Here is a 23,044-nt window from a genome sequence, read left to right on the forward strand (position 1 = left end):
GGTTTTAATAAAATTATTAAAAGTGACATATTTTCCTATGGTATAAATGAGATATCCAAACTTGATACTGTTTATAACATAACTATGCTTCCAACTTCCTAACTGATGCATTCCTTCTTTTATGAGATGGCAATTTGTAAAGACAACTGGTTTCACTGGATTTGGGTATCATATTACAGGTGACACAAAAATTTAAAAAGAAGCTTTTTTCAAAGACACAGTATGTTTTGTAATTAAAACACAAACTCATGTCAAGTGGAATGTGGTTTATTTTATTTCAAAGAGGCCCGCAGCGTTTTCAAAAGATTTCTTTTTTTTCAAAAACAAAGAATTGTTGGCATTTTCAGTGCACTTTCTGAGAAGAAAGTAGATTAAATTTAAGTGATTTACAACTGCTTTTTCTTATATTTTAGCCAAATGTGGAGCAACGTTTATACATAAGCGGACTGACTTCACAACAAATGGGGCTTTGGGAGATTTTAAGATGCATCTTTAAAAAAAAAGAAAAACTACTGCATTAAATTGCAGCCAGCACCCCTTAGACACACACACCAGCCACATGCCCTTAAACAAAATATGAACAGTCAAAATCTCAGAATGACACCTTTGAGCCATAAGGACGTTCAGTTTCAATTCTTCCCCTCGCAATTTAAAATTTCACACTTTTTGTCGTCTTTGCTTTAGTCGGACTTCTCCTTCTCCCTCATGTGCAGGAAGACTACACTGAAGACGAAAAGTCCTGTCATCATGGAGAAGGTGCTGGCGTAGTACGGAAAGGCTGAGGGAATGAAGCGCTCGTACTGAGTGTGCTGAAGGGGCCGGACCGAAACCTGCAGAGGACAAGTCATAGAGAATAATTTAATCCTAATCATCTTTTATGGATAAATGGCCAAGATAATCAACAGAAAATTACTTTAAACAAAATCTTTGTGACGTAATCTCTTAAAGTGCAAACCATCACAAGTAATTTGCTGAGCGTAAACCCATGTAGGTTAAGTTTATTGAGCTTGCCTGAGTGGATGAGTAGAGATGTGTGTATCCCAGTCGGTTGTAGTCCACCTTGAACTGGAAGACTCCGTACACGTCGGGCAACTTGAACTGAACGCTGTATTTACCTCCTAATGAAAAACCATGAAACATAATGATAAAAATCAACAGAAAATGTGCAGATTTATGCAATAAAAATACATTATATAATGGAATATGTTCAAGTTTACCATTTTTCTTGAGATAAGTTCTGACAAAGGGGTCGATCCTCACAAACTCAAGCTGAATATCGTCACCGTCGAAGGGGACCCAGCGGCCCTCGGACAACATCTCGATGACGATGCTGTATTCCTGAAAGAAGGTTGTATTCTCATCCACGGCACCTCACTTATGCAAACCTTAAACTGTACTGACAGCTGTTAAACTCACCACGAGGTCAGTAACTGTGTACGCTGCAGGAGGAGCCATCTCTCCCACAGGATGATGGGTAACGGCTCCCACTCTAAGCACTCCCGCCTCCTTAAACACCCAGCGGGACAGAGACACGGCCAGCTCCATGTTCCCCGTTTGCTCGTGCCTGGGAGGGAAGTTGATTTTTGATTTTTTTTTTTAGACCAAAAATCTAAGTAATGTCCCACAACAAAAGAAAAATAACTGATGTGTACCTCTGAGAGCCTGGTCTTGATTTCTGCACTGCAGAGTTGAAGAAGGCGTCGCTGAAGAAGTCCAGGGAGCCGCTGAACACCACTCTGGCATTGTTTCTGGCCTGCAGCCCGGCGATCAGCAGGGTGTTCTTCCCCACAGCATGGGGGTACTGCAGAGGTAAAAAGCTCCCTTCAACAACCCCATGGCTTCTAACAGAAAATATCAGGCCATCTACAACAAATGACACTCCTCAAATCATTAGCTTTAACCTAAAAGAGAGGCTGATGGTGAGAATAAAACGGCAAATAAGGCATATTTCATGAAGTAAAACTGAAATTAAATGTTTTGTTGGCTGTTTGTGGGTTGAGAAGCCTTGTGTCGATTGCACCCAGGAAAAGCTTATCGCTGCTAAGGCCAAACATCTTATGGTAGACTGAAGAAGAAAATGCTGCCCCTGCAAAAGTGCAACCAGGCTTCATTCCAAGGTGGTGTATGAATGTCCCACACACTGGTGTGATCCTAGTTTGTTAAATTAATACATTTTTAACTGCCAAATGATTCATTTATTCAAGTTTCCAATCCCATAAATGACACCAAACAAGAATCAATAGCAGAATAAGCAGTTTGGCATCAGTAGCATTGCTGCAAGACAGAAGGATTTCTTTGGTTTATATCCAATGTAGTGCACCAATTTCTCCAGTTGTAGTCGACCAGAACAAAATAAAATCTAAATCTAGTTTTTACTAGTCTAAACAAAGAGCCATGTATGCTCTTTGATGCACCTGTTTAGTTTTTGCCTTTCAACATATACAAGAGTCACAAGAATTAAGACCACAAAGTAGTAATTTTAAAACATCCACAATGCTAATGTAAAAAGAGTTTAGGTGACATTTGTTTCCATGGACAAATAAGAGATTAACTGATCTGTTTTTTTCCTGGTTGACACTGATTTCAGGTCAACCCCGCCCATACTTTGTTTTTCCAAAAATTAAAACACAAAGGAGACAGTGCTGCAAGTTATCCAAAAGAGTTAGCAGACAAGTCCAACAGCAAATCAAGGAATATCAGGATCTGCCTATTTCTACACCAAAGCATTCGTCACTAACCTTCATCTGAATGTTGCTATCCTCAAAAAATACAAGTATATGCTTTTTGTTGATGCATTTAAATAAATCTAAACACTTGGGAGTTCTTAGTTTTGATTAATTTAATTCATTTGTGGAGAAGAAAATAGCTTATTTTTGTTTTTGTAGCAATTTACCTCCTGATCACTGAACTGAAAACATAAAAAAAAATACAATGATTCTGCTCTCTTGCAGACTGACTGGTACATCTTTAGGCAAAGGTTTCTCTTATATTACATTCTGAAAATATTAAATAACAAATAGTCAAATACTAATTCTGCATATCCAAACAAATCTCAGAAAGCATTACAAGAGGTCAGAGCCTGAAAATTACGTATGTGGGCAAAAAATCTGTAAAACAATTTGAATCGGACCACAACATTTAGATGTAGTTGAGTTTCTAGGTGATGTGGCTTGGTAATCATATTGGATCTGTATATCCAATGTTTTTGAGCAAAGTTCAGATTTAAGGAAATGTCTCAATTTAAAAAAAAAAAATGACCAGACAGTAAAAGGTGCTGTTACCTGAGAAATGGGTCTGTCAGGGAAATAGGAGTAGGAGGTTGAAGAACCAGTGAGAATGTCGAGGACGAGTGGGTTGTCTGGGTCAGCAACCATGCTGGAATGACACATCACAAGGTTTCCAACCAGACCTTCATTTAAAGCTTTAAGCAAAAGTCTTGTTTCTTTTTTTAAAAAGTTATAGTTCCAAATGAATACAAAAACTAACAGATTAGTTACATATTCAATTAAGTGACAAGTTTTTTACAAGAGCATTGGGGGGGGGTGCAGGGGGGAAGATAAAAAAAAAAAAGAAAATCCACCAAGAAAGGGAAAACTATTCAACCAACAGTCATACATACTCGACCCCAATTAAAATCATTTCATTTATAAGCAGACACTGCATTTAGATTTTTTTTTTACTTACCCAACACCCTTAAATAGAACAGGCTTGCCGGTTGGTTTGCCAACAATTGTGGCAGCTTTAAGCAGGTTCTCTGGGTCGGCAACAATCAGGGTGTGCTGCAAACATGCATGATAACCAGAAAATAAGAGAGTCAAACCTCGAGATTGGAGCAACGTCAATATAAATACTGTGAAGACCAAGCTGTTTACCTCGCCAGGATCAGAAACATCATAGTTGTGGTGGTCAATAACAGCCGTTTTTTCCTCATCAAACTCAATGCCACACTCACTACCCAGCTCCCTCAGAGGGTCCCCTGCATTACAGAAATTACAGTGAATAATCTGCATTTCAACAAGTATATATTAATTATAAAGTAAATATTTTATATGTCGACTGACCAATATCTGAACTTGCAGCGACCAGGACGTTGCCTCCACCATCAATGAAGGATGTTATTGTCTCCAAGTTTATATTTCCACCAAAGTCTGCAAAAAGCGACCAGAAAAATAAATGTTACATATCACTTTTAAAAAGTTAACATGAGGTATGAAAGCCAAGTGCAATTTACCTTCGACTGACGGTGCAAAGATTATTAGATGGTCGTAGAGGAACTGCCCATATTTGATCAAGGACAGAGAGGGGTCGTCAGCGGTCTTGAATGTGAGGTCAAATCCACGATCTGGAAAAATAAAACATGTTTTTCCTTTTTCTGTACTCCTTTGATAAATCAAGGTTTGTGGAGACCTCTGGGTCTCCCTGAACCATTATTTTGCTGCTAAAAGCAATCAATGTATAAAAATTCCTCTAAGTAAATACTGTAACAAATAGTACTTTTTTTTCTTCCTTTCTGAATTATCCATTTGCTTTTGGAAATGTTTTGAAAACCAACAAAAACAGAGCTGGATTAATTCTGTGCATTTGAATGAATAATATTAAAAATATTTAGTTGATCAGCTGATATTGATAATTATCTCTTTATGTTAATTTATTTGTGATTTAGCAGGAAACTGCATAGTAAATTATATGGTTTGTGATATAAATTGAGATGTATCTGTGAGTAAGATTTTTAGTTGCACTCGGAAACATTAACCCTGAATGAGTATGTTTGAGCTTCGATATATTACATATTTTACCGAAATTTAATAGTGTTTTCATGGAATTTGGTGACAACCAAAACTGGTTTAGCAAAGGTTAGCAGCCATGCTGTGCTGAATGACGGAAACGGCTCTGTCCAAGCATTTTCAAATGGTCTAGAAAAACGATTTAAAACCACACACAGGTGGGACTAATTGTGTTTATGATGAAACTACAAATGTAAAGATACGCCATCGTTTGACTGACCTGCCAGACTGCGGAAGAAGATTGAATGGGTGTCTTTGATGTTGAGGTTGTCCAGCAGCACCAGGGTTTTCCCGTCAGCCTTCGCGCAGTGCAGCATGGAGGCTAACGAAAGCAGCACGAGGACACTGCAGTCCAAAAGCGTCCTGCATCTTGTCGTCTTCATTCCGGTTCGCTTTTTAGATAATAAAGAACCGAACCGGTCCGCCTGCCCTACTGTTGTAAACGCCGCCATTTTGCTACACAAGTCGACGTCAGCGTTAGCGGAGGTATACTTAACTTTGACCCCAACATCCAACCAATCACAGGAAGGAACGCGTCGGGCCAGACAGCCATTCCACCAATGAAGTTAAGTTAGGCTTATTTTTTAGGACTATGGAAAGAAGGAATTTAAATTTCCACATTTATTAAGCATTATCTGTTATTGTTGCACAATTTTATAGAAATAAGTTCAAATTGTACATGTTAATCTTGAACTAAGCAAAAAAATAAAATGAAATAATTTTGCATATCAAACAGAAGTGATTCTGTAATGATCCACCAAGTCTGAGCAAGTTTACACATATTTACTACAAATTATTTTTACAGGTGGGAAAATAAACATATCAAATAAAGAGTAAAACACCTTGAAATCAGCTCAAAACTGTCAAAACCACAACTATATGATTATAAATCTGATATATTAAGACTTCCTTGCAATTATGCAAGCACAGGATTAGTGAAACCTGCTGAAAAGAAAAAAAATACAAATAAAAAAATAAAAAATCAAACCTTGTATGCGAAAGGCTCTTAACTTAAGTCTTCAGTAGACTCATGTTTATTTACCAATCCTAAGCACTGTACACTAAGCACAGCGAAACACAGTTCATGTTTGAAGAGATATTTCATCAAAAAATGGAAAAAAATGAGTCTCTGATTATTAGATTTATAGTCTAGCATAGACTGTAAGTCTGTCACACAGTCCTACATTTCAGTCTTAAAATAAACAAACTATACAAACTTGTTTAATCATCTCTGCAACTCTTTACCAAAATATTGCTGTACAGAGTAAAGCAAATGCACCACTAAAGATTAAATTAGGTTAAAATCAATTTTATTTAAAATGATGGAATCCAGATTAGTTTTCTTTAAATATCATGTTATAACCTAATATATAATTCATCAAGAAACATAATATCCTAAATTCCTCTCATATAAATTAGATTTCTAACAAAAGCAACATTTTATACATTGCAGATAAACCTGCTCCACTACCTCTAATCTTTACTTTTCACATTCTCTTCCTTTTCTTCTTCACCGTCCCTCTCATTTGTTTGGTGCTCAGAAGTAGTTTCTTCCACTTCGACCGCCTCCTCCACATGAATGACAGTCTCTGACACTTGCTCTCCATCCATCTCCTCTGATTTCCTCTCTTCTTCGTCCGTATGGAAGATCAGCTCTTCTTCCTGGATGACTTGTTCGGGCGCAGGTTGCCAGGTTGCAGTGGCAGCAGCATCATCCCCCTCTCCGGTGGCAGTTGCCGCGGTGTACTGGTAGAAGTCAGAATCTGACTGGAACATGACCAGGGCTTGGGCCGTGTGGATCCGAACATGCTGAGCTAAAGAGGTGGCATCCAGAAATTTATCGCCGCATGAGTCGCAAGCATACAAGATCTGAGTGTTGGGGTCTGAGTGGAAAGAAAATTCGCACTGTCATTTCAAATCGTGTCTCTAATGTCATTTTGTAAGATCCACTGTTCTTAAGTTTTGTTTTTCAAAATCCATTTTAATAAGACAAGACATGAAATATCACAATTTTCAACCAGTTTTGTCCTTCATCTTCCTGTGCTTAAGGTTGATGCCGATTATTAAATTACATTAAATGTAGTAACTTAAAATAGAATGATGGTAAAATGCAGATTATGGTTCCTTGTTGAAATCTTTAGATATTCGGTTGATGTAATGTAGGAATCGCAAAACGATTCAAGATTTTCAACATTTTTATGTACTGACAAATTTTTCAAATAATAAATTATTCTTAATTATTTTTTCCCTCAAAAGAGCCAATTAATTTATTACCACAAAATGTTTTAATTTTACATCCTGCGAAAATAAGTATTGCATTTATTTTTCATTTGATAGAATGTCAGATAAAATTCCAGTAAAACTGGTTGTAACCAGGCAAACTGTGGACAAATTACAAGGGTATCAATTCTTTTGCAAGTCACTGTAAGTCTAAGAACATTTAGACTTTTTCCCCACAAAACATGAACCAACTTTGTATGGAAGAATCATAGGATTATGGAATCACAGTTTACATTTTATCCTAAGTTTTTCAAATTTTAAGAGGTAAAGAACAGTTCAGATTTTACCTTCTTCTTGCACCTTCTCTACTGCTTTGGTGATTTCAGCTTTCAAAGCCTCCGTTTCATCTGCAGACACCGAGGCAGCCACCGGGAGGACTGTTAACCATCACAGGACAAGCGGTTATCTTCATTTCCTATAAAAGATGGCGCCTAATGTCTGAGCCATTGTTCAGAGACAGATACTGACCCGTGAGCTGAGCCACAGCACTTCCTGCCAGGGCCTCGGTCGTAAGGGTGACAATGTCCTCTGTGGTAACGGTGACTATCTTGATCTCGTCCGAAGACCCAGCTTCGGTGTAGTCGTCAGCAACTTCTTCGATGGTTCCCCCCGTCAGCACCAGCCTCTTCATGCCGGCTTTGCCGTGATGAACGGTCTTAACATGGGAGCGCAGGTTGTCCACCCGGTTAAAGCCGCGGCCGCATTTGTCACAAAGAAACGGTTTTTCACCTGGAACCAGACGAACGAAATTTTACAAGCCAGAACGTTTTCAGAGGAAGTAGCCTACAGATTTCCAGCGTTAGTCTAAACTGAGTTTCGTAGCCAAGTTAGTTCTTGCCTGTGTGAATGATGATGTGTTTGGATAAATCCCCCACATTCACAAATGCCTTGTTGCACATCTGGCACTTGTGTGGTCGCACGTTGTCGTGGTGTCGAATGTGATTTGCCAACTGGCTGGACTGCACAAACCTGTTGAAGTATTTAGTTGGAGCAGGTCAGTGTTCCTGCCACAGGTTGGGCACAGAGAACATGGCTGTAGACGTCTCGTTGGCGTCAATTTGACCCACTCTTTATTACAGAAGATGAATTATTATATCATTAAACATAACTACGCGCCGATACACTTTTTTCACTTCGATATCGATATCTGCGGTCTAGTATCGGCCGATACAATCGGATACAGAAAGGCTGAATCGACATAAAACATTTTTCTTTTTTTAAATAGAGACATAAATGTACTGAATTGCAAATTGATTTGCTAACTCTGTACCAGTACAGAACACTCAAGTGTGCTGTACTGTACTGTTTTGATAAACTTGGTCAAAAATGTCAAATCAGCTCAACTTTAATTTGTTCAGTCAGTATAAATAGGAGTATAACAGTCAATGTAAAATAAATAAATAAATAAATAAATAAATAAATAAACTGAAACTGACGAAAGCAATATGGTGACTACCTTGGTCAAACATGTAAAAACTAAACTGCAACAAACCTACGTTCAAACGATTCAGACAGAGACATTAGAAATTCTAAATATAATGTAAAATGAACATTAAAGCATGGTGTTGTTCAGAGCACAAAACCCAAAGCTTGAATAGATCTACCCCTACTGTCACAAAATCCGATCTAGAATTTTTTTCAATATCTGGACCGATACAGATATTAATATTGGATTGCTGCATCTCTAATTAAACATAGGGATCAGAAAAAAAACATGTTTACATTCTGTCATTTTATAGAATATTTCAAGATGTCTTTACTTTTCTGTTCTCTCTTTCACATCTACCATCTCAGATTTCCAAGCTCAGTGAAATGCAAAAGAAAACACGCACAAATTATTTCCACACCGACATAGGGCTTAAATCTGACCTTTTGCCGCAGCGATCACAGACGTAGGGCTTCTCTCCGGTGTGCTGCCGGACATGAGCAATGAGGGAGCTGGCTTGAGTAAAAGCCTTGCCGCACACAAGACAGACGCAGGGCTTTTCTCCTGTAACACATACAACACTGTCTCATGTTGGTGGGAAATAATCAACATTAATTTGGGATTTCTTTGGGGAATAAAGAAAATGAGAAAATGTTGCTGATAAAGCAACAAACAACAGTCCAGAACGTGACAGGATCACCTGTGTGAATGCGCTCGTGGCGCTGCAGAGCTCCGGGATCACTGAAAGCTCTCTGACAGTGCGAACACACGTACGGTTTCTCCCCGCTGTGAACACGCAGGTGTCTTTTCAGATTGCCTAACAAGCACACACCAAGAGATCAGATGATTCAAAGAAACCAAACAATGATGCCAACTTTGTTTAAAAAAACTCAATTCAATTATGAAGTGCTGATCTTATGAATACTTCCTTTTTTTTTTTTTTACTTATTTTAAATATTATTCTTAAAAAGACAATTTTTTTCTTTACCTGAAGTGGTGAACTGTTTGCCGCACTCCTTGCACTTCAGGGGCCCGTCTGCAATATGAATCTTTAAGTGAGCTTTCAGATTTCCCACCTGGTTAAAAAAAAATAAAATAAAATATGAGTTATAAAAAGCTGCTGATGCAATTGTTTCCCTTTGTAATGCAATACTGTCACCTGGTTGAAGCGTTTGTCACAGTGCGGACACTTGTTGCCTTTCTCCGTGTCGTGCGTCTCCAGGTGTCGCATCTTGGCGGTGGGGTCGGAGAAAGCTTTGTCACAGAAGTCGCAGTGGTACGGCTTCTCCCCGCTGTGCACCAGCTGGTGGCGCTTCAGATTCCCCGAAGTGGTGAAAAGCTTGCCACAGACGTCACAGCTGTAGCGCGCTTCACCCGTGTGCCGTTTCCGGTGCAGGTTAAGCAGGCTGACCTGCCGGTAGCTCTTCCCACAAGTGGAGCAGCAGTACGGCTTCAGGGGGCTATAAAAGGGTGACAAGAGATATTAAGCTGACTGAGTAGAACTAGGTGGAACAATGCATGAAAAGGTGAACCTCACCTGTGTGTTTTCTCGTGGGCTTTGCAAGCGGCAGGGTCAGAGAAAGCCTTGTTGCAGTCCCGACAGCTGAACGGCTTTTCTCCAGTGTGGATGCGCATGTGTCTCTTGAAATTACCTGTGTGGGTAAATTTCTTCCCGCAGTCCTAAAAGAATAGAAGAAAAGAGCTAACATAAAAAAAAAACTAAAAAAAAAAAATTGAAACTGAATGATACAGTGTGCAAAACTCAATGGAGTTAAAACTAACAAAAAGCTTTTTTTTTTAATCTGACATTTAAAAAAAAAAAATCTTGATATTCTGGGTGACTCAGTTTCATAGACAACTAAACTTGCAACATTTGCCACATTTTTAGCTGGTACAGGACACAAAAACCTCTGAAGAAGACATTGAGTGCAACTTACTTCTTCACAAAATGTAAACAGAAATAGAGTAGAGTTTAGCAGTTGTACAATTTCTCTTTTGTCTTTAGTAAAAGACCACGAGCCGTTACTCCTGCTTACGCTCTACACAAGAGCTTTTGCTTTGGCTGTATTCACCCAGAATGCCTTGCGCTATAGTCCGTTCTTGCTTTCGGAGCGGTCTCCGGTCCGCTTGGCGTTCAGTGTTCACTTCAACTGAATAAAGACCCATGTTTTTTGAACCAGAGTTTGCTTTTATTGGTCTCACCCCACACTTGTGCGTCACAGAGCTGTACGGTTTCGATTCGGTTCGGTTGCTCATTGATGATGCCTGAGTCAGTCTTCCGTCTTCCTCGTCGTCTCCTTCCCCTTGCAGTTCGACGTCGTCTTCTTCCTCTTCGACCTCCTCTACCTCGCTGGCCTCCCCATCAAGTAGTTCCTGTCTGTCAGCCGCCTCTTCGTCCTCCCTCGCCCTTTTCTCCTTTTTTTCCGTTGATGAACCTTCGTCTTCAGAGTCATTTTCTGGAAAGATTACATCCAAAAGCATGTAAGGCGTTTTGTCTTACATGTTTTGTCTTAAAAGGCAAAACGTAAAACAGTCCTATGCTATAAATTGTTGTTGTGAGTTTAGACATGGTTTCTGGAGGTTTCACCAACTCAAACTAAAGAATTTTTAAGACCATTATGAATGAAATTAAGACTAATGTCATAAAAATGTGCATATATAAATGTGCAGCGAGAAAATAAAAAACTACATAATACATACAAGATGAAATAGTCTTGCCATAACAAGACCTGTAATTAATGTATTCAAGGCCAACTTATATTTTTAAAAATAAATTTAAGACACTTTAAGGTCTTAGATTTATGAAGACCTTAAGGTGTCTTTTTAATGACGCTTGATTTGAAATGTAACGCACGGACAGCCTGGTAAATATCAAAGGAAGCTGGCACAAGCACACAGCTCACCAGGTGAGCTCCTACGTCGAGCAGGTTTTCTGATCCTTCTTCCACGCGAGTTCAAGTAGCTGCCTGAAGATCTCGACTGCGGTTCTGCAGATAAATGACCCCGTTTTAAGATTTGCTATGTGCCAATTTATGGACCTTAAAATCTCATGGAAAAGTTTTTACTGGGTGCGTAGTCAGCATCCGAGGGGTCGTCCTGAAATCCTGTCGCATTCGCCGAAGAGCCCTCCTCTTCCTCCTTCACCGACACCGTCTTCTGTGCAGAAACCTGAGAGCTCTTGGGGGGTCTTCCCCGGCCCGGGTGCTTTCTGATGGGATTCGGCTGAGAAGCGGTTTGTTGCGGATCAGCAGAAGTGTCTCCGTTCACATCCTCACTCTGTGGGTTCTTGAGATCTTCTGTCGGTGTGCCAGAAGGAAACTCCTCCGCTTTTGCTGCAACTTCTGACGGCTGATTTTCTTTCTGTTCGCTTCCATCTGCCTTTTCACCTGGTTTGTTAAGAAATATATCAGACCAGATGCGTTAGGGTATAAGGATATGATGGAAAATCAAAGATTGAAATTTAAGCCAGAGACTGTAAGATGACCTGATGTAAAGACAAAAATGTACACGTATTTGTACCTTTACACTTACAGATTAAACTGACGTAGTGAATACAAAATGCAGGTTTCAAATACTGATTCTACTGTTAAAAGAAAAAAGCCCTGCAGCAAATCCTGCCCCCTTGTGAAAAAGTAATTACCCCTTGTGCCGCGCTGTGCAGCAATAATGGTGATAACTGGCATCAGTGTGAACCAACTGTTCTTTACAGTATTGTTTTTAATGTAGCAGAATTTGAGGGATTGCAGCAATAAATGTCTGACTCTTCCAGACTTTGAGAAGGCCAAAGCCCAGATGTTTATGAGACTTGGCTTAAAGGCTACTTAAGTAGCTTCAAGGCCACTTAAAGCCAAGTGGTCTTGAGCTTAAAACCAAAAATTCACCTATTATTTCTATTGTATTCCCTGTATTGATTCCTTTTTTTCCTTCATCCATGTTTGTTTACTCTGTTAGCTCAGTTATTTATTTATTTATTCATTTTGACTGACCAGTCATGTCATGTTTTACTCTTAGTCTGCTCTTGGATTTATTATTTGTGATAACTACAGTTAGATTCATTTCCTGGTTCCCCTGTATGTCCTCCCTTGCTGCCTTGCGTCAGTCTATCATTTACTCCTCTTCCCCAGCTGCTAATCATTTACGCCATTAAGCCTCACTGACTCCCTTCCTAGCTCTAGTCAGTTTCCCTCTTGGTTCCTCTTTCCCTCGGTCTCTCCTCACACCTGCAACCCATTAGATAATCAGCCCAGGCCTTTTGTTCCACAATTCACCCTCACAGTATTTGAACCCTTCTCCTGCTCACACTCCTTGTTGGTTCCTCCTGTTAATCCTGCCTGGTGCTGTTGCCTCCCTGTTGTTCCTGTTAAAGTAGTTCTGCTCTACATTAGAGCTCTAGTTCTGCTCTAATGTTGTAAGTTTTTGTAAGTATGGAAACTTTTTCATTAAAGCTTTCAACATGAGCCATGTTCCAACAACTCTCTTCTGCATTTTGCTTCATCAACAAACTCGCTCTTCATGACAACAGGATTTTCTGGTACAGAGCAAAATTCAGAGTTCCATCAATTAAACCAAGTCATCTGATGTAGAGCTCCACAATATATCAAATGCAACTGTTACTGCAATTGGTATACATCGTGTTATTTATCATGATAAATTTCCTATAACAAACTGTCCGTATTGTTAGTTTTACTACTTTCTCCACTGTCTGTTCAACGAAAGCGTCAAATATCAACACAATTGAAAATATGACTAAATGCAGATATTTTGTGCTGTTTAGTGATACAAACTTCTTTATATAACTGCCTTAAAGAAGTGCATCAACACTACGCATTAGCTTTAAAACTCACTGTGCAGCCTTAATCTGATTATTCTTAGCTTCTCAACACACACACACAAACATTCAAATACTTAGAGACCTGTTTGATCATCAGGAAGATCCAGAGTTATGATGGATGGTGGTTGATTTGACATTGACTGATACGCAGAACAAGCATTTATGATTTCCTGCATCTGCAGGAAGTGGGCAACAGACAGCACGTCCTCAATATTGTTGGGATTTAAGCACAGTTTGGAGGTGTACATAAAGTCCAGGACTTGACCCAAACCTGCAGAATGAAAAAAAAAACCCAAAACACACACACAGAGAAATACAAAATTTGGTTAGGAACCAATGACGAATAAGCAGCCGTAGTTGCTTCTAAAATAGTCAAAGTTTCCACATCACAACTGGATCCTACCAGCGGCATTGCTGATGTCCAAATGCACCACGTCCTTCTGGTCCAGGAAAAGGGTTCGGAAGTAGACGCTGCATGCTGCCAGTACGGCTTTGTGGGCCTTGAAGTCCACACCGTCCACCACGAAGGTGCAGTCACAAAGCAGCCCCTGCTTACGCTGCCGGTTGAGCTGCTCCAGAACCTCCCCGCTGTGCCACGGGAACTCCATTGCTGTCAGGGTCAAAGGGCGAAGGCAGAGCTGTGTGTCTGAAGCAACAAAAGAAAGGCTTAAAAGCTTCTTAATTTTAACTGAAATAGTTTCAATTAATGTGAATTGATCACCCTTTATGAGTCTATATTCATGTAAGAAAACAACTGAATGGTATAAATTTGAATAAAAATACACAACAAAGACAAATAGATACAATTATATAGTATTTCTAAAGCAAAAAATACAAGTACAAGGAGCAAAAACGGTTGTTGATCAATCATTGCTCTGAACACCTTGTAGTAACAATATTCATAATTCATAACACACAATTACTAGAATGAATACAGGTTTTTAGTTTTTTTATGATAGTGAAAGTTTTAACAAACAATAACAACACATTACAGCCAACAAAAGCATAGAGCGTAATGTGAGAAATACCAGCCAAAACATTAGTGGCAATACACTAAAGTTCAACTTTTGTCCTGGTGGTTAAACACACGCTTACAGACATACACATGAATACAGTGCATTAAAGTAAACAGTTTAGGTTTGACAGTGCAACGCATCGATTACAATTCCTCCATCCTAGCAGCTTTGCTATCAGGGATTAATTTAGCGTGCCTACATGCATGTGTAGAGAAGGAACAAGATGTCGGAACGGAGAGTCAGGCCTGTCCTCCTGTCTTGTTGTTTTCGCGGCTAGCTCCGTCTCTAAGCCCTCTTTCAGCGCCATTATTACATGAGCAAAAAAATCCATAATTACCTATTTGTTACGACTGCTTCACTTCGACTTCACAGTAGCAATTTACGTGGTAGTGTTTGGTTTCTAACTCAGGAGAAAAAAACGAACCCAATCGAGTTTTTCGGTGATCGATCCTTTCTTGCGTAGTATATCCGCCACCATCTTCTTCTCTCTGATCGATTGATAGGGACCAACCGGATGTGCCAGACGAGCAGGCGCAGTAGGAGCACTTGTTAGGCAAACAATAACCACAAGATGGCGATATATATTCTTGAAATTAGGGACAAAAGGGGTTTTAATTTTTCCATATACTTTTTTTTTTATTATTTCTCAACCTTATGTATGCAAATACGACAAATAATGTTTTGGAAATGTAAAAATACTAAGGTGCAGGCTCCCAGTAGCAACATTTCTTAAAAAATTAAATTTTTAATCGACCAGACCCAGGACTTTGTCATCACCATCTGACAAAAATAAATCTAAAATTATTCTTAAAATACCCTATTAGTGATATTTTTACAACAGACAAATGCTTCTTAAGAAACAAAATAAATATTATTTAAAACAAAAAAAAAAACTAAAAGTCCATCTGACAGAGTCGACACTGCATGACTGAGTTGACAGAACTGAAGGTGATGACAAACTAGTGAGTAAAATGAAAAACTTGATACATATGAAGTAATGCAATTTATGTAAAATACATTAAAATGAATTATTTGAGATTTGACAACAATTTCACTGAAAGAGTCACAAAAACTGATGGAGTTGACATCTGATGGAGTTGACAAAATACCAAACTACCTCAATTTATATGATGTTATTCTGAAGGAGGCCATATTGTAGCTCACCAGGTCCATGAAATCTTTACATTATACCAAAATTAAGCTTTTATTTCACAAAATTTCATCAAAGTTTTGTAAATGGTCAGTTATTGTGTTGACACATCATGGTTGTGACAAACAACTTAGGAATAAAAAGAAGAAAAATCTAAAGAATAACATAAGTTAACCAGAGCTAACTAGCCCTCTTAGCAAAGGAAGAGAAAGGAAGTGGTCATGGGGTCCTCAGAAGCCCCCCAATAATGCCTGATTTTTTTTAACATTCTTTTCATTTCTGACGGTGTTGACAAAAACTAGGGACAAAGTTCAATGGAGTTGGAAAATATATAAAAATGATTTCTTATTAAATTTATTGATACTTTTATGATTATATGACTACTTATACTTAATTGTCATAATATATAATTTTAGTATTTCTTTATTTGTTTTAAACTATTATAATGTACTGAATTCTGCTCCTGGACAAGGGATTTTACAGGCATCATCCACCAAATACAATGTTTAAAATAAAAAAATATTCAGCAAACACCTGGAAATATACATTGTTGTGCTCACATGATCCAGGTTAGTCAGATATTTGAAAAAAATATATTTTGTGTATATTTTATTCAAATTTTGTGCTTTAATAGGACTTTAATAGAATAGGGGATTCTTGGTATTCTCAAGAATCACCAAGTCCACTAATCCCTACCTCCTGAGCCACTGTTGCTCTGAATAATATTAAGTCTGTGTAATTCTATATACAATTTTCCAAACCATTTTGAGCTAAATCATGCTACTGCAATAAAATAAATAGCAATTTCAATATTTGTTTTTGTTGGCAATAAGCTTGGAGGTTGCTATGCAACAGATACATTTTTAACACTTTCACTTTGAATAGTTTCTTTGAATTTCATCACATGAGTAGAGAGTTCATGATAAGAGCAGTTACTAAATCATTATTCAGTTTCAGATCGATTTTGCAAATCAACCTTGTGGTTGTCACTTTTCTCCTGTGAACTAGGAAAGGCTCCAGCCAGTTGTATGCTAAACTGTACCAGACAGTCTGTAAGAAATTGGATAGAGAAGAGAATCATGTGGTGTTCATAATAAGCTTTAGCTCTGGGGCAATTGTTTTCTGACTCCACCCAAATGAAAATCAACATATTTACTGAGCTGAAATGAAAAATTTGTAAATATGTCCTAAAATAGAGCGTGAAGAAACATAATAATGATGCTTGATGTTGCTTATTTTTTTAAATAAATAAATTATACAATAAAATTTGATAAGTTTATTTTCATTTCTTTGCTGATATAGGTCTATTCTGTAAAAAAAGAAAAAAGCAAAACAGATATTTGTATTTATTTGTAGTCATGTTTATTGAAAGTTTTGTCACACAAAAAATGCAATAAATTAGTATAGATGACATATCAGAATTAGTATTTTTTGAAATGAGAGACTGATTTGAGGCATGTGTGCATCGATTCTGAATAGGGCGTGCGTATTGGGATCAAGGCTGTGCTCTGCTGTGTGAGGATGGGGTGATGATTGTTAACACATCACCATTTAGATTATTCTTGTTTATATTTAAGGATCAACTGACCATCTGGATATAAAATTTGAAGGCACCATCAGTGCCCCAGTGGTCAGAGAAGTAGTTGCTGAAGCAATCAAAAACTAGGTCATGACATCAGTTTCACTTTTTGTGTCAAACATCCGGTGTCCTGAGGTGTGTAACTGTGCTGTGTTTTTACATGGTGTGTGAAAGTTGCGGCTCTTTTTTTTAGCAATGTTTTGACAGACTAGCTAATGACAAAGTTGTGTCTGCTACAATATTTGTTTTCTATAGACTCATGTCTTCTGATGTCACTGAAACAAACGGCCAATATGTACCTGTGTGGCAGGGATATAAAGTATTAAAAGAACTGTTGAATTATGTTTGTGAGTCAGTGAAGTAATAATTAATCTCCTGGTTCCTGCAAGTTCATGTACGTGCTCCTTTTGTTTATTCCTGTATGTAGGAACAGGTAATTTGACTTTTTTGTGTCTATATATGACAAATCATATCCTCATCCATTGAAGGTACATTAGTTAGCTCTAAAAACGCAAAAAGTGGTGAGTTTGTGCTGAGGAAGTCGGTCTGTCTCTAGATTTTGATCTCGGTGCGGAAGGTCTGTGTCAGCTCGTGTTTAGCCAGCTGTCTGCGCGCCCGGACCGTCAGAGTCCCCTCAGGGCCCAGGGACGACGTCACCGAGGTCGGGTCCACATCTTCGGGGAGCTGGCACTTGTGGGTGAAAGTGTTCATGACTGAACCATCTTGGGCCAACTGCAGACAGATATCAGATGTTATGGAGGACCAACGCTTCTGTTTCTCACACTAAAAATCCAACACAGTGTTCACCTTTTCCGCACGGACTTCTATCTGATTGTTGGATGTTGTTACAATCACATCCTCTGGAGAGAAGTCTCGGACATCAACTGTAAACTGATACGAATCGTCAATAGTTTTGATATTTCCAGTCCCACCTGAAAACGCCAGACAAAAAGCAGAAATCATGTTTGGTTAAAAGGAAGTACAGTTAAATATGTTAACAGGTATTGGTGCCATTGGGAAAATCAATGTCATGTGAAGGAAAAACAGTTTTTAATAAAATTGCCATCTGCATTATTTGTAGGCACCACTAATAATTCTTATAGCAAAAATTGTACTCCTTCTTGGAACTTGTAGAAAAATCACGTTCTGTTACCATGCACTATTGATATGACATGACGTAGCTTAGCTTCTGGTCTAACTGCTTGATCAGGAACATTTAGTTTTACTGAAACCATAAACTGTGTAAGATGATGAAGGAGGTAAAATAAAAACTTCCTTTGACAACTCATCCAAGTCTCCCTATAAAACTCATCATCTTTATTGCAGCTTGTTTGACAATAAACAATTAGTATCAGGGAAGAAGCTTCCTTTCCACTTTTACGTATACTGGTGGGCCATGGGAACAGCAGGCGATTTCAAATGTGGGCTTGGTTCACCAGATCCAAAGTCAACGTTTTTCTCTTATCACTCTCCTCAAACCTTAATTCAACGGAAAATCTGTGTGGTGAGCAGAGCAGAAGAGCGCAACCATGACAAAGGATCGACAGCAATAATTATGCCACCCGGGACTCTTGAAAACAATAACTTAGTAATAGCAAACTAAAACAGCAATATGTTGGAGTAAAAGAAACAAAGTCTTAACATTAAAAAATGTAAAAGGGCATTCAGGACACCAAAATAACTATTGATTTCAACTTTAAAAGGTGATTAAAAACATGAAAAAGAAGAACAAATAAGAAGAATTCATGAAGCAAGTCACACGCCCAAGGTTCTACATTATTATTATTTATTAACTATTGCATTAGAATGTTAATGGAGGAATACAGATGAAAAATCCCACAACCCCCTAAAGATTAAAGGATAAATACTTAAAATTTTCCACAAATGTAAAAACAATTTACACATTCTCTTCTTAGACCACTTGGGGCAAACTTTTAATCTTTTTTGTTTTTAGTAATTGTCATGTAACTCGAATATCTGTATCTACAAGACACAGATATTCACATTCACTGTTTAGAACAATTCTCTGTGGTGTCCAAAGTGGGTCCTGGAGGGCCGGCATCCTGCATGTTTTAATTCTGTCCCTGGTTTAACGCACCTGGATCATTAGAAGGCCCAAGAAAAACATTGACATGCTGAACAGGTTGTTACTACCACCAGAGAGAGAACTAAAACACGTAGGATGGATGCCGTCCCTCAAGGACTACATTTTCTGTGAACATTTCAAACAGCTGTGACGTTGGAACAAAATGTGTCCTTGTTTGCGCACACAGATAAAAAATAGCCATTAACTGCACCCTGAATGAGCCCCTTTATCTGTTGTCACCTGAACTATCAAAATCCAGACAATCAAATAATTTCTATGACAGGATATAATGCAGTCCACTGCTGCACAAAGCATATAAAGCATATATCTGACTGCATATGCCTAGGAGCAATAAAATGTTCAGGGTGCAGTGCAGGGATTTCTTTTAATTAGGTACTTGAGCACCTCCCCATGTAGCCTCCCATTGCCCCTATAACCAGTATGAAAAGCCACCATTTGACTTGATCTTAAAGGTAAAGGTAATTTTATTTGTATAGCCCATTTTCAGCTACAAGGCAATACAAAATATTTGCTGATTAAAGCAACAAGCTGGTGTCAATCAGCTGAATGATAAGAGTTGCTGGGAAGTTTAGCCAAACATAAATGAGGCATAAATCAGCCGCCAACTAGGTGACTTCAACTTTCTCTCCCCGTCTTTACCTTACAGACACCATGGCACTGTTCAACAATGGCTCATCTTCCCAATATGGATCTGTCAAAATGGTATAGACGTTTTCCTGCACATGCACTGCTTTTGTGTGTCTAAAAGAAGCTTGTAGGGAAAATAATAAGAGCAAAAATAAATCTGTAGAGGTGAAAGGATTGTCAGACCCAGGTTTCAGGATTTGTCACTATGTTGTTTATCTTTATGAACTGATCTACTAAACACTAAAAGCTGGTTTGTTTTAGTATAAAATATTTTTTCCTGTCTGGCATATCCAGTTTCTTTAGCGAACCCAGAAAACAGCTGGATTCTGGGTTCACTAAAGTACTGTATCACATGACTGTCAGTGTCAGTGTGTGTACTCTGACTGCACATGTTAGTTTCAGTATGTGACATCATTTTAACTCTGTGTATGTATGCGTGTGTGTGTGCGTGTGTGTGTGTGTGTGTGTGTGTGTAGACTCTGATCACCCAGCAACCATTTGCTCATTCCTTATGCAGGCGTCATCCCAGATACTCAGCATGTGAAGTCACACAGTCAGGAGTCTGTCCAGAACTGCTGCTTTCAGACGCGCTCACCTTGCAAGTAGAGCTGCCTCTAATGTTCCTCTATTGCATTGGATTTCATGTGACGGTCCAATGTAAAGTAGAGCATAAACGCGAAGTGGAAGAAAAATTATTTGTGGTTTTCTAAAAAAAAAAAAAAAAAAAAAACATCATGTGATTTTGTAATCATCCATTCTGATACAATACTTTGTAGAACCACCTTTTACTGCTATTACAGTAACAAGAACTTAGGGAAATGTCTCTGCCATGTGCAATAATTAATGCCTAATCTGTCTTAAAAAAAAGTAGCTCAAACTAAGTCAGATTAGGCAGCGCACATCAGAAAAGACTTGCCAGACATTCACAACTGGATTTTGGGTCTAGGCTTTTAGACCTAAGACCCACCATATTAATGTACTTTAATCTAAACAACCTTAATTTAGCTGTGTCTGCGTGTTTTGGGTCTTCATCATGCTGGAAGGTAAACCTCCACCCCAGTGTCGAGTCTTATGCAGTCTCACAGTGACTTTTGTTCAGCATCGTCCTGCATTTGGCTCCATTCAGCCTCCGAATGGAGTGATCAAATGTGAAAAGCTTTCCTGTCTCTGCTGAAGACAAACATCCTCACAGCATGATGCTGCCACCATCGCATAGAGTAGAATAGAAGAATAGGCATTTCTTTATTGTCCAAAGTGGGGACATTTCTGTTCAACAGCAGCAAAAATGACAACACATCAAATAGACTCACACAAAGATAGAATATTTTAAAAAAACAGAATAAAATATCATACATTAAGGGTAAAATATCACCTTGGAGATGGTATGCCTCAGGTCAGGCAGATGTTTTGCATGTAGGAAAAAGTCTATATTATTTTACTCTCATCTCTTCCCCAACTTCATTTCTGACCCGAGTGCTGCGTTCCATTTCGTCTTCATGCTGTTGCTTGTTCACTTATGTTATTATGGCTTTTCAATCTGAAAAGTCACTCTGGGTCTTTTTCAAAGGGAATCAAAAAACATTTGTTCTTCCACTTTACATTTGTGCTGTACTTAACTCTGAAAGCCCTTCACTCTTTCAACTTCAAGATGTTTAAATCTTTAGGCCCTTTATATCATTATGTTGTGTGTACCCATCCTATGAGATGGAGTAGGTGTAGAGTTTCAAACAATCCTACTGTGACCTTGGACCAATAGAGGACACCAGCCCGTGGTGTGAGTTTATTTAAAGTTCCCATGTCAGATTTTGACACTTGTACTCTGTATATGCAGCAACACCCAACTATTTCAGCCCACCTGGAGGTTTTGCTGAGTCCAAAAACAAACGGCACACTTTAAAAGTGAAACGCTTCATGACTATACTCTGTACTTCAGCCAGAAAAGTGCAGGAAAAACTATACTTCTGCATTTGTTTTGTTTGCATCGGTTGCATCTTTTCTGCTGTCTCCCATACGAAAGCTTTTGTTCACTCACATCAACCACATCAAACTCCCTCTTCACTCTGACCCCCTAACTTACATATTTCATCACCTGTTTGGAAGAAAAATAAATCACTTTTTCACAGATCCAGTTGCACTTTTCTAAACTTTTCTTGCTGACAAAATGAGCTCCAAGAGTATAAAGTTTCCTCCAAACTTACTGGAAAATCCCAAGGCGTCACTCCCAGGCCTCATGAAGGATCCAAAATCCTCGGCGAAAAGCCCCCGGCTCTTCTCCATGTAAGGGTTGCAAGAGGACGAGGTCGAGGACGAGGTCTGGTGGAAACTGCGCTCCGATCGATAGGCAGAGGAGTTGGTCACACTCATGGATGGTCGCAAGTGCTGGATAAGGCAGAGGAGGAGAGCAGAAGGAGGCGGAGAGAAGCGGATCGTTCCTGGAGCAGCTCTGGATATTAAAAATAAATCACACAACTTTTTTTGTTCTCCTGAATGATTTCCTTTTATGTCTGTTTTTTTTTCTTCTTTAGGACTTGTTGTCCTGCTCTCCCACAGCAGAGTACTCCTGGACGTTATATACTCACGCGTGCTGGGGAGGTGGCATATGTGTCACAGCTCATTTGGAAAAGGCTAATATTGTTCTATTTTTATCGTGAGACGCACAGAGGGATGAAGAGGAGAGTCTGTGGTTGGAAAAGTTTTGCGTGATGAAGGGCCTGAGGTTGAGAGAGGGAGAGAGAGAGAGAGGGAGAGAGAGAGAGAGGGATTTGTAGAGAGAGTTGGGAATGAGCAGAGGGGGTGAGGGGCACAACAGTTGTCATTCCAGGCACATCATCCCTAAAATAGCTTCTCTGTCCACTCTCTGACTCTCACTGCACCCCATCACTTCTTCTGTCTGGATCTTCAGCTTTCTTAACATTCAGCCCCACGTCTTTGACCTGAAACCGGATCCGAGACGGCTCTGCCATCAAATGACTTGCAGTCCGGTGTTTTTTACAGGGTGGTGTGATCTCATTAGAGAGGGTTTATTTCATCTCTTTGATCACTTGTTAATCATCTGTTTATTCGTTTTCGTCTCGAGTGTAACGAACACACAGCATTAAAGATGCTATCCAGCAGTGAATCTTTTTTCACTAACAGAAAAAACTGTATTCATCGTAAAATGCAATATTTTTTAAAAGTGCCATTTTTAAATGTTTATATGAATTTTATTTGTACTGTCTAGCTTTGTTCAGATCCACAAGAGGGA

General features: G+C 38.9%; 3 protein-coding genes across 6 annotated transcripts; all 3 read right to left on the reverse strand.

The window, feature by feature from the left end:
* Positions 1-251: 251 nt before the first annotated feature.
* ddost (dolichyl-diphosphooligosaccharide--protein glycosyltransferase subunit (non-catalytic)) lies at positions 252-5,269 on the reverse strand. Its single transcript, XM_008413058.3, has 11 exons — positions 5,005-5,269; positions 4,232-4,342; positions 4,062-4,148; positions 3,873-3,976; positions 3,685-3,779; positions 3,282-3,375; positions 1,653-1,801; positions 1,417-1,564; positions 1,218-1,338; positions 1,012-1,118; positions 252-830 (listed from the first exon to the last, which is right to left on the reverse strand). Exons 1-11 carry the CDS (start codon positions 5,234-5,236, stop codon positions 681-683), a joined length of 1,398 nt encoding a protein of 465 aa, XP_008411280.1. The 5' UTR covers positions 5,237-5,269; the 3' UTR covers positions 252-680.
* A 283-nt stretch (positions 5,270-5,552) lies between these two features.
* On the reverse strand, positions 5,553-14,843 carry zbtb17 (zinc finger and BTB domain containing 17). 4 transcript variants are annotated; one of them, XM_008413061.3, is made up of 16 exons: positions 14,762-14,843; positions 14,537-14,631; positions 13,725-13,967; positions 13,404-13,592; positions 11,556-11,876; positions 11,394-11,477; positions 10,693-10,946; positions 10,028-10,170; positions 9,650-9,950; positions 9,479-9,566; positions 9,191-9,307; positions 8,934-9,054; positions 7,903-8,033; positions 7,533-7,793; positions 7,352-7,441; positions 5,553-6,667 (listed from the first exon to the last, which is right to left on the reverse strand). In XM_008413061.3, exons 3-16 carry the CDS (start codon positions 13,927-13,929, stop codon positions 6,258-6,260), a joined length of 2,715 nt encoding a protein of 904 aa, XP_008411283.1. In that variant the 5' UTR covers positions 13,930-13,967; positions 14,537-14,631; positions 14,762-14,843; the 3' UTR covers positions 5,553-6,257. The 4 variants fall into 4 exon arrangements, with proteins under 4 accessions (XP_008411283.1, XP_008411281.1, XP_008411284.1 ...); XM_008413059.3 differs by lacking the exon at positions 14,537-14,631 and having other exon boundaries at positions 14,675-14,814; XM_008413062.3 differs by lacking the exon at positions 14,537-14,631 and having other exon boundaries at positions 13,725-13,931; positions 14,675-14,808.
* A 1,983-nt stretch (positions 14,844-16,826) lies between these two features.
* Positions 16,827-22,719, reverse strand: hspb7 (heat shock protein family, member 7 (cardiovascular)). Its single transcript, XM_008413063.3, has 3 exons — positions 21,999-22,719; positions 17,874-17,998; positions 16,827-17,798 (listed from the first exon to the last, which is right to left on the reverse strand). The coding sequence occupies exons 1-3, from the start codon at positions 22,162-22,164 to the stop codon at positions 17,619-17,621; spliced, it is 471 nt and encodes a 156-aa protein (XP_008411285.1). The 5' UTR covers positions 22,165-22,719; the 3' UTR covers positions 16,827-17,618.
* Between the last annotated feature and the right edge of the window lie 325 nt (positions 22,720-23,044).

This window comes from Poecilia reticulata, chromosome 7 (genome assembly GCF_904066995.2).
Source record: "Poecilia reticulata chromosome 7, P_reticulata-male-v2, whole genome shotgun sequence".
NCBI lineage: Eukaryota > Metazoa > Chordata > Actinopteri > Cyprinodontiformes > Poeciliidae > Poecilia > Poecilia reticulata.